At 55.8% G+C, this 10,643-nt stretch overlaps 1 protein-coding gene across 1 annotated transcript in view; it reads right to left on the reverse strand.

Moving 5' to 3' along the window:
• Positions 1-10,573, reverse strand: part of LOC104124780 (neuroblast differentiation-associated protein AHNAK) — a gene marked incomplete at its 5' end in the record, with an annotated part of 17,048 nt that extends 6,475 nt beyond the window's left edge. Inside the window, 16 exon segments of the mRNA XM_035892716.1 lie at positions 7-1,600; positions 1,686-1,765; positions 1,767-2,020; positions 2,055-2,166; positions 2,168-2,440; positions 2,442-2,567; positions 2,569-2,841; positions 2,843-2,968; positions 2,970-3,257; positions 3,482-4,021; positions 4,112-4,836; positions 5,503-5,860; positions 6,245-6,385; positions 6,770-8,715; positions 8,758-10,057; positions 10,059-10,573. Coding sequence (XP_035748609.1) covers positions 7-1,600; positions 1,686-1,765; positions 1,767-2,020; positions 2,055-2,166; positions 2,168-2,440; positions 2,442-2,567; positions 2,569-2,841; positions 2,843-2,968; positions 2,970-3,257; positions 3,482-4,021; positions 4,112-4,836; positions 5,503-5,860; positions 6,245-6,385; positions 6,770-8,715; positions 8,758-10,057; positions 10,059-10,573 — 8,651 coding nt within the window.
• Positions 10,574-10,643: the final 70 nt, after the last annotated feature.

The following is a 10,643-nucleotide window of genomic DNA, read 5'->3' on the forward strand; positions in this document are numbered from 1 at the left end:
CGACACGTCCACGTCTCCCTTCACCTTGGGGCCTTTCAGATTGAAGTCAACGTCGGGCATGGAGATCTTGGGGGCCTTGAAATGCATCTCGGGCATCTTGAACTTGGGACCTTTCAGTTTGCCTTCTCGCCCTTCAACATCCAGCTCAGGAGCCTCAATGTCAACTTTTGGTCCTTTGATATTAACGCCCGGCACGCTCAGGTCCCCTTCTAATTTTGGCCCTGACAGATCGACGTCCACACCTCCTTTTGCCTTGGGCCCTTTCAGATTCAAATCGAGGTCTGGCATGGAAATATCTGGAGCCTTGATATTCATTTCAGGCATCTTGAACTTGGGGCCTTTCAGTTTTCCTTTGGGACCTTCGATGTCAAGGTCTGGGACCTCTACATCCACTTTTGGTCCTTTCACATGCACATCCAAGCCCTTCAGATCCACCTGGGGGAGAGAAACATCCACATCTCCCTTGGCTTTGGGGCCTTTCAGGTTCAGGTCAACGTCAGGCATGGAGATCTTGGGGGCCTTGATGTTCACATCTGGCATCTTAAATTGAGGGCCCTTGAACTTCCCCTCGGGGCCTTCAATTTCCAAACCAACGCCTTCCATGTCCAGCTTGGGACCCGAAACATCCAGCTCTCCTTTTGGAAGGCCAACGTCCACCTCCGGCCCCTCGGCCTTCACCCCGGCCACGCCAAATTTAGGCATTTTGAACTTGGGCATTTTGAGTTTACCCTCAGGCCCATGAATGTCCACCTCCGGTGCCTCAACGTTGACTTTGGGGCCTTTGATGTCCACCTCGGGACCCTTCAGCTCCCCTTCCAGCTTTGGGCTGGAAACATCCAACTCTCCTTTTACTTTGTGCCCCTTCAGGTTCAGCTCCACGTCCGGCATCGACACTTTAGGGGACGAGATGCTCAGGAAGGGCATTTTAAACTTTGACCCTTTGGCTTTGGCCTGCACGTCCACATCTGGAGCATGGATGTCACCTTTCGGACCGCAGATGTCCACCTCGGGTTTTTTAAGTTTCACGTCCATGTCAGCGCTTTGCCCTTTAGGGCCAGAAAAGCCAAATTTGGGAAGTTTAAACCTGGGTTTTTTCGTCTTCCCTTCAAGGTCAAGCTTGGCTCCCTCGACCTCGAGTTCTGGCCCTTTGATGTCCACCTTGGGACTTCTCAGCTCGCCCTCGATTTTGGGAGCTGAAAGATCAAGGTCACCTTTGACTTTGGGGCCTTTCAAGTTTAATTCGATGTCCGGCATGGAGATCTGCGGAACGTTGAAGTGCACGTCGGGCTTCTTCAGTTTGGGGCCCTTCAGTTTTCCCTCTGGGCCTTCAACGTCCAGGTCAGGCAGAGTAACGTCAACCTTCGGACCTGAAATAGTGACGTCGGCTTCAGGGAGGTTCACGTCCACCTCTGGGCCCTCTCCCTTCAGCCCCGACATGCCGAATTTGGGCATTTTGAACTTGGGCATCTTGATTTTGCCCTCAGGGCCATGAATGTCCACATCAGGGGCCTCGATGTCGACCTTGGGGCCCTTGATGTCAAATTCGGGGCCCTTGATGTCACCTTCCAGCTTGGGAACAGACACGTCCACGTCTCCCCGACATGCCGAATTTGGGCATTTTGAACTTGGGCATCTTGATTTTGCCCTCAGGGCCATGAATGTCCACATCAGGGGCCTCGATGTCGACCTTGGGGCCCTTGAGATTGAAGTCAACATCGGGCATGGAGATCTTGGGGGCCTCGATGTGCATCTCGGGCATCTTGACATCTTGAACTTGGGGCCCTTCCCCTTCCCTCAGGACCTTCAATGTCCAGCTCTGGTCCTTCAATGTCCGCCTTTGGGACAGAAACATCAATATCTCCTTTTGGGAGGTTCACGTCCACCTCGGGCCCTTCCGCCTTGATGCCAGGCATCCCAAACTTGGGTATCTTGAACTTGGGCATCTTGATTTTGCCCGCAGGGCCATGAATGTCCACGTCAGGGGCCTCGATGTCGACCTTGGGGCCCTTCACCTTCCCCTCTGGGGGCCCTTTCAGGTTCCTTCCCCTCTGGGCCTTCCAGCTCAACATCCGGAAGGTCAATGTCAACTTTGGGGCCCTTGAGATTGAAGTCAACATCGGGCATGGAGATCTTGGGGGCCTCGATGTGCATCTCGGGCATCTTGACATCTTGAACTTGGGGCCCTTCCCCTTCCCTCAGGACCTTCAATGTCCAGCTCTGGTCCTTCAATGTCCGCCTTTGGGACAGAAACATCAATATCTCCTTTTGGGAGGTTCACGTCCACCTCGGGCCCTTCCGCCTTGATGCCAGGCATCCCAAACTTGGGTATCTTGAACTTGGGCATCTTGATTTTGCCCGCAGGGCCATGAATGTCCACGTCAGGGGCCTCGATGTCGACCTTGGGGCCCTTCACCTTCCCCTCTGGGGGCCCTTTCAGGTTCCTTCCCCTCTGGGCCTTCCAGCTCAACATCCGGAAGGTCAATGTCAACTTTGGGGCCCTTGAGATTGAAGTCAACATCGGGCATGGAGATCTTGGGGGCCTCGATGTGCATCTCGGGCATCTTGACATCTTGAACTTGGGGCCCTTCCCCTTCCCTCAGGACCTTCAATGTCCAGCTCTGGTCCTTCAATGTCCGCCTTTGGGACAGAAACATCAATATCTCCTTTTGGGAGGTTCACGTCCACCTCGGGCCCTTCCGCCTTGATGCCAGGCATCCCAAACTTGGGTATCTTGAACTTGGGCATCTTGATTTTGCCCGCAGGGCCATGAATGTCCACGTCAGGGGCCTCGATGTCGACCTTGGGGCCCTTCACCTTCCCCTCTGGGGGCCCTTTCAGGTTCCTTCCCCTCTGGGCCTTCCAGCTCAACATCCGGAAGGTCAATGTCAACTTTGGGGCCCTTGAGATTGAAGTCAACATCGGGCATGGAGATCTTGGGGGCCTCGATGTGCATCTCGGGCATCTTGACATCTTGAACTTGGGGCCCTTCCCCTTCCCTCAGGACCTTCAATGTCCAGCTCTGGTCCTTCAATGTCCGCCTTTGGGACAGAAACATCAATATCTCCTTTTGGGAGGTTCACGTCCACCTCGGGCCCTTCCGCCTTGATGCCAGGCATCCCAAACTTGGGTATCTTGAACTTGGGCATCTTGATTTTGCCCGCAGGGCCATGAATGTCCACGTCAGGGGCCTCGATGTCGACCTTGGGGCCCTTCACCTTCCCCTCTGGGGGCCCTTTCAGGTTCCTTCCCCTCTGGGCCTTCCAGCTCAACATCCGGAAGGTCAATGTCAACTTTGGGGCCCTTGAGATTGAAGTCAACATCGGGCATGGAGATCTTGGGGGCCTCGATGTGCATCTCGGGCATCTTGACATCTTGAACTTGGGGCCCTTCCCCTTCCCTCAGGACCTTCAATGTCCAGCTCTGGTCCTTCAATGTCCGCCTTTGGGACAGAAACATCAATATCTCCTTTTGGGAGGTTCACGTCCACCTCGGGCCCTTCCGCCTTGATGCCAGGCATCCCAAACTTGGGTATCTTGAACTTGGGCATCTTGATTTTGCCCGCAGGGCCATGAATGTCCACGTCAGGGGCCTCGATGTCGACCTTGGGGCCCTTCACCTTCCCCTCTGGGGGCCCTTTCAGGTTCCTTCCCCTCTGGGCCTTCCAGCTCAACATCCGGAAGGTCAATGTCAACTTTGGGGCCCTTGAGATTGAAGTCAACATCGGGCATGGAGATCTTGGGGGCCTCGATGTGCATCTCGGGCATCTTGACATCTTGAACTTGGGCATCTTGAATTTCCCCTCGGGGCCGTGAATGTCCACGTCGGGAGTCTCGATATTGACCTTGGGGCCCTTGATGTCCAGCTCAGGACCCTTGATGTCACCTTCCAGCTTGGGAAGTGACACGTCCACATCTCCCTTCACTTTGGGGCCTTTCAGGTTCAAGTCGATGTCAGGCATGGAGATCTTGGGGGCCTTGATGTGCATCTCGGGCATCTTGAACTTGGGGCCCTTCACCTTCCCCTCAGGACCCTCCAGCTCAACATCAGGACCTTCAATGTCCACCTTTGGGACAGAAACATCAATATCTCCTTTTGGGAGGTTCACGTCCACCTCTGGGCCTTCCGCCTTGATACCAGGCATCCCAAACTTGGGCATCTTGAACTTGGGCATCTTGAATTTCCCCTCGGGGCCATGAATGTCCACGTCAGGGGCCTCGATGTCAACCTTGGGGCCCTTGATGTCAAATTCGGGGCCCTTGATGTCACCTTCCAGCTTGGGAACAGACACGTCCACGTCTCCCTTCACCTTGGGGCCCTTGAGATTGAAGTCAACATCGGGCATGGAGATCTTGGGGGCCTTGAAATGCATCTCGGGCATCTTGAACCTGGGGCCCTTCACCTTCCCCTCTGGGCCTTCCAGCTCAACATCCGGAAGGTCAATGTCAACTTTGGGGCCCTTGATATCAAACTCAGGACCCTTGATGTCACCTTCCAGCTTGGGAACAGACACGTCCACGTCTCCCTTCAGCTTGGGCCCTTTCAGGTTCAAGTCGATGTCAGGCATGGAGATCTTGGGGGCCTTGATGTGCATCTCGGGCATCTTGAACTTGGGGCCCTTCACCTTCCCCTCAGGACCCTCCAGCTCAACATCAGGAAGGTCAACATCCAGTTTCGGGCCTTTGATGTCAACGTCCGGGCCTTTCAAGTCCCCCTCAAGTTGTGGAACGGAAACATCGACGTCCCCCTTGACTTTGGGACCTTTCAGGTTCAGGTCAAAGTCTGGCATGGAGATCTTGGGGGCTTTGAAGTGCATCTCGGGCATCTTGAACTTGGGACCTTTTATCTTTCCTTCTGGACATTCTAGGTCCACGTCTGGAGCCTCTATGTCCACTTTGGGCCCTTTTACTGTGACCTCAGGCCCTTTCAGGTCACCTTCTAACTTGGGAACGGACACATCCACATCCCCCTTCACCTTGGGCCCTTTCAGGTTCAGGTCAAAGTCTGGCATGGAGATCTTGGGGGCCTTAAAATGCATCTCAGGCATCTTGAACTTGGGGCCCTTCAGCTTCCCCTCTGGGACCTCAATATCCACATCTGGTGCTTCTATATCCACTTTGGGACCTTTGATATCTACCTGGGGGCCTTTCAAGTCGCCCTCGAGTTTGGGGGCAGACAGGTCCACATCCCCCTTCAGCTTGGGCCCTTTCAGGTTCAGATCAATGTCAGGCATGGAGATCTTGGGGGTCTTGAAGTGCATTTCAGGCATCTTGAACTTGGGGCCTTTAACTTTGGCTTCTGGGCACTCAAGGTCGACGTCAGGAACATCAACATCCAGTTTCGGGCCTTTGATGTCAACATCCGGGCCTTTCAGGTCCCCCTCGAGTTTTGGAAGGGAAACATCAACGTCCCCCTTGACTTTGGGGCCTTTCAGGTTCAGATCAAAGTCTGGCATGGAGATCTTGGGGGCTTTGAAGTGCATCTCGGGCATCTTGAACTTGGGACCTTTTATCTTTCCTTCTGGGCCCTCCAAGTCTAGGTCAGGAGCTTCTATGTCCACTTTGGGCCCTTTGAGTTCCAGGTCCAGGCCCTTCACGTCACCCTCTACTTTCGGTACGGAAACATCCATTTCTCCCTTCATTTTGGGACCTTTCAAGTTCAAGTCTACATCGGGCATGGAGAACTTGGGTCCCTTCAGGTGCATGTCTGGCATTTTTAGCTTGGGTCCTTTCAATTTTCCCTCAGGACCTTCAACATCAAGATCAGGAACCTCAACATCCAACTTCGGCCCTTTAATACTCACATCAGGTCCTTTCAGGTCACCTTCCAGCCTGGGAATGGAAACATCAGCGCCCCCCTTCACCTTGGGGCCTTTCAGGTTCAAGTCGATGTCCGGCATGGAGATCTTGGGGGCCTTGATGTGCATCTCGGGCATCTTGAACTTGGGGCCTTTCAGTTTTCCTTCTGGGCACTCAACATCCACGCTTGGCACCTCGATATCGACCTTTGGGACGGAAACATCAATGTCCCCTTTGGGCAGGTTCACGTCCACCTCTGGGCCCTCTCCCTTCAGCCCTGGCATCCCAAACTTGGGCATCTTGAACTTGGGCATCTTGAATTTCCCCTCAGGGCCGTGAATGTCCACGTCAGGTGCCTCGATGTCGACCTTGGGGCCTTTGATGTCCAGCTCAGGGCCCTTGATGTCACCTTCCAGCTTGGGAACCGACATGTCCACGTCTCCCTTCACCTTGGGGCCTTTCAGGTTCAAGTCGATGTCAGGCATGGAGATCTTGGGGGCCTTGATGTGCATCTCGGGCATCTTGAACTTGGGGCCCTTCACCTTCCCCTCTGGCCCTTCAATGTCCAGCTCTGGACCTTCAATGTCCACTTTTGGACCAGAAACATCAATGTCCCCTTTGGGCAGGCTCACGTCCACCTCTGGGCCCTCTCCTTTCAATCCCGGCATCCCAAACTTGGGCATCTTGAACTTGGGCATCTTGAATTTCCCCTCGGGGCCGTGAATGTCCACGTCGGGGGCCTCGATGTCGACTTTTGGGCCCTTGATGTCAAATTCGGGGCCCTTGATGTCACCTTCCAGCTTGGGAACAGACACGTCCACGTCTCCCTTCACTTTGGGGCCTTTCAGGTTCAAGTCGATGTCAGGCATGGAGATCTTGGGGGCCTTGATGTGCATCTCGGGCATCTTGAACTTGGGGCCTTTCAGTTTTCCTTCTGGGCACTCAACATCCACGCTTGGCACCTCGATATCGACCTTTGGGACGGAAACATCAATGTCCCCTTTGGGCAGGTTCACGTCCACCTCTGGGCCCTCTCCCTTCAGCCCTGGCATCCCAAACTTGGGCATCTTGAACTTGGGCATCTTGAATTTCCCCTCGGGGCCATGAATGTCCACGTCAGGGGCCTCGATGTCGACCTTGGGGCCCTTGATGTCGAAGTCGGGGCCCTTGATGTCACCTTCCAGCTTGGGAACAGACACGTCCACGTCTCCCTTCACCTTGGGGCCCTTGAGATTGAAGTCAACATCGGGCATGGAGATCTTGGGGGCCTTGAAATGCATCTCAGGCATCTTGAACCTGGGCCCCTTCACCTTCCCCTCTGGGCCTTCCAGCTCAACATCAGGAAGGTCAACGTCAACTTTGGGGCCCTTGATGTCAAACTCTGGGCCCTTAATGTCACCTTCCAGCTTGGGAACCGACACGTCCACGTCTCCCTTCAGCTTGGGGCCTTTCAGGTTCAAGTCGATGTCAGGCATGGAGATCTTGGGGGCCTTGATGTGCATCTCGGGCATCTTGAACTTGGGGCCCTTCACCTTCCCTTCAGGGCCCTCCAAGTCAATATTGGGTGTCTCAACATCCAGTTTTGGCCCCTTAATGTCTATTTGTGGCCCTTTCAGGTCACCTTCCATCTTGGGAGCCGCAATATCCAGCTCTCCTTTCACTTTGGGTCCCTTCAGGTTCAAATCCACATCCGGCATGGATATTTTTGGGGCCTTGATATTAAGCTTGGGCATCTTAAATTTGGGGCCTTTTATTTTTCCTTCGGGACATTCCAAGTCCACCTCAGGCAAATCAACATCCACTTTGGGACCCTCCACATCTACTTTGGGGCCCTTCAGCTCTCCGGAGATCTTCACACCAGTGACATCTGCGTCTCCTTTCAGTTTGGGGGCCTTCAAACCGAGATCTACATCGGGCATGGCCAGCTTTGGCGTCTGAACGTTGAGTTCGGGCATTTTAAGTTTGAGATCTTTGCCTTCGGGCCCTTTGATGTCCACACTTGGCACCTCGATGTCTACCTTGGGCGCAGAAATGGTCACCTCCCCCTTTGGAAGGGTCACATCAACGTCAGGGCCCTCTCCCTTCAGGCCGGGCACCCCGAACTTGGGCATTTTCAGCTTGGGCATCTTCAGTTTGCCCTCTGGGCCATGGACGTCCACATCTGGCACTTCAATGTCAACTTTGGGGCCTTTGATGTCAACTCCGGGTGCTTTCAGCTCCCCCTCCAGTTTGGGGGCAGACACTTCCAGGTCTCCCTTCACCTTGGGCCCTTTCAGGTTCAGGTCAATGTCAGGCATGGAGATCTTGGGCGTCTTGAAGCTCATCTCGGGCATCGTAACTTTGGGACCTTGCAGTTTGCCTTCGGGACCTTTGATGTCCACGCTTGGCACCTCGATGTCTACCTTGGGCCCAGAAATGTCCACTTTACCCTTTGGAAGGGTCACATCAACGTCAGGGCCCTCTCCCTTCAGGCCGGGCACCCCGAACTTGGGCATTTTCAGCTTGGGCATCTTCAGTTTGCCCTCTGGACCATGGACATCCACGTCTGGTGCTTCAATGGCGACTTTGGGACCTTTGATGTCAAGTCCAGGACCTTTCAAATCAGCCCCTACCGTGGGAATGGAGACATCCACGTCCCCCTTCACTGTGGGGCCTTTCAGGTGCAGATCGACGTCTGGCACACGGACCTTGGGGCCTTGCAGTTTGCCTTCAGGACCCTTGATGTCCATGCTTGGCACCTCCATATCCACACCAGGACCAGAAACAGTCACCTCCCCCTTTGGAAGGGTCACATCAACGTCGGGGCCCTCTCCCTTCAGGCCGGGCACCCCGAACTTGGGCATTTTCAGCTTGGGCATCTTCAGTTTGCCCTCTGGGCCGTGGACGTCCAGGTCTGGTGCTTCGATGTCAACTTTGGGGCCTTTGATGTCAACTCCGGGGCCTTTGATGTCAAGTCCAGGGCCTTTGATGTCACCTTCCAGCTTGGGAACAGACACGTCCACCTCTCCCTTCACCTTGGGCCCTTTCAGGTTCAGGTCAATGTCAGGCATGGAGATCTTGGGCATCTTGAAGCTCATCTCGGGCATCGTAACTTTGGGACCTTGCAGTTTGCCTTCGGGACCTTTGATGTCCACGCTTGGCACCTCGATGTCTACCTTGGGCCCAGAAATGTCCACTTTACCCTTTGGAAGGGTCACATCAACATCGGGGCTCTCTCCCTTCAGGCCGGGCACCCCAAACTTGGGCATTTTCAGCTTGGGCATCTTCAGTTTGCCCTCTGGACCATGGACGTCCACGTCTGGCACTGCAATGTCAACTCCGGGGCCTTTGATGTCAACTCCGGGTGCTTTCAGCTCCCCCTCCACTTTGGGGGCAGACACGTCCACTCTGGGCCCCTTCAGGTTCAAGTCGATGTCAGGCATGGAGATCTTGGGGCCCTTGACGTGCATCTCGGGCATCGTAACTTTGGGACCTTTGATGTCTACCTGGGGCATCTCCATGCCCAGGTTGGGGCCTTTGACGTCAAGCTGAGGCCCTTTCAAGCTGCCACCCATCTTTGGGACAGAAGCCTCCACTCCCCAACTCAGCTTGGGGTCCGCATCGGGCGCGGATATCCTGGGCCCTTGCAGGTAACCTTCCGGACTTCCAAATTCACCACCAGGTGCCTTTGCAGCCATCTTGAGACCCTTCGAGCCAAGTCCTTTGACGTCCCCTTCCACCCCGGGGAAGCCCACGTCTCCCTTCACCTGAGGGCCCTTCAGGTTCACGTTGACGTCTGACAGCGAGACTTGGGGCGTTTCCACCTTCTTGACGTCGGGGCCTTTCCATTCGCCCTTGATGGCCACGTCGGCCACGCCAACAGCTACCTCGGCTGCTGCCGGTCCCACCGTGCCCTTGGGCAGGGCCGTTGCCACCACGGGCCCTTCCCCTTGCGAGTCCACAGCGGTGAATTTGGGGAAGGTCATGTGCGGTATTTTGACCTTCCCCTTGGTGCCGTGAGCATCTGCCTCCACCCCGCGTCCTTGGAGACCCATGCCAAGGTCCTCCAGTTCTGGGGAGGTGCCCTTGACCCCCACGTCCACCCGTGGCTTTGAGATTTGAACGGCGGGAGCTGGGATCTCCGGTCCCGTGACCTGGACGGACGAGGAGGCAATGTCCACGCAGGGAACCTGCGGCTTCGGCGCAGCAACGCTGGCGCCCACCTGCGGGGCTTGAGCTTCAACGCCGGCCCCCGCGGCCGGGAACCCAAATTTGGGCATTTTCAAGACGGGAATCTTGATTTTTCCCACGTCGAGTGCTGGGGTTTCCACGCCCGGTGAGGAACCCGGCGCCGGGGCTTTGGGGCTCGCCCGGGGGAAAGGGGGCCGAAGCACCGGGGTGCGGCAGCTCCCCGGGAACAGGAATGCGTCCTTTGCCGTCCAGCATGGGACCCTTGAGATGAAAACCCGCGTCCAGGTCCCCGCCACGTCCGTTGGCTTCGATTCCGGGCGAGCAGGCCTGGAACGCCGGGACGGAAGCGATTTTCCCAGGTTCGCCCTCACCCTTCCTCGGGATCCGGATTTTGAAATCGGGGCCGACGACGTCGACGTCTTCCGCTCCGTCGCGCCCGGAGACGTCCACCGTGTACGCCGTCACCTTCCTGGTGACCGTGATGGTCCTGCTCTGCGTCCCCCCGCACTCCGCTTCCAGCCCCTCCTCCGACCGCAGCCGGGGTTTGATTTTCGTTGCGTAAATCCGCCGGTACTCCTCGTCATCGCCGCTCTGCGAGCGAAGAGACCCTCGTTAGCGCCGGGATGCTCCCCACCCCCCCTAACCCTTCCCCATCACCACCTCCTCCTCCTCCTCCCC

Source organism: Egretta garzetta, unplaced genomic scaffold (assembly GCF_000687185.1).
Source record: "Egretta garzetta isolate BGI_Z169 unplaced genomic scaffold, ASM68718v1 scaffold974, whole genome shotgun sequence".
Classification (NCBI taxonomy): domain Eukaryota; kingdom Metazoa; phylum Chordata; class Aves; order Pelecaniformes; family Ardeidae; genus Egretta; species Egretta garzetta.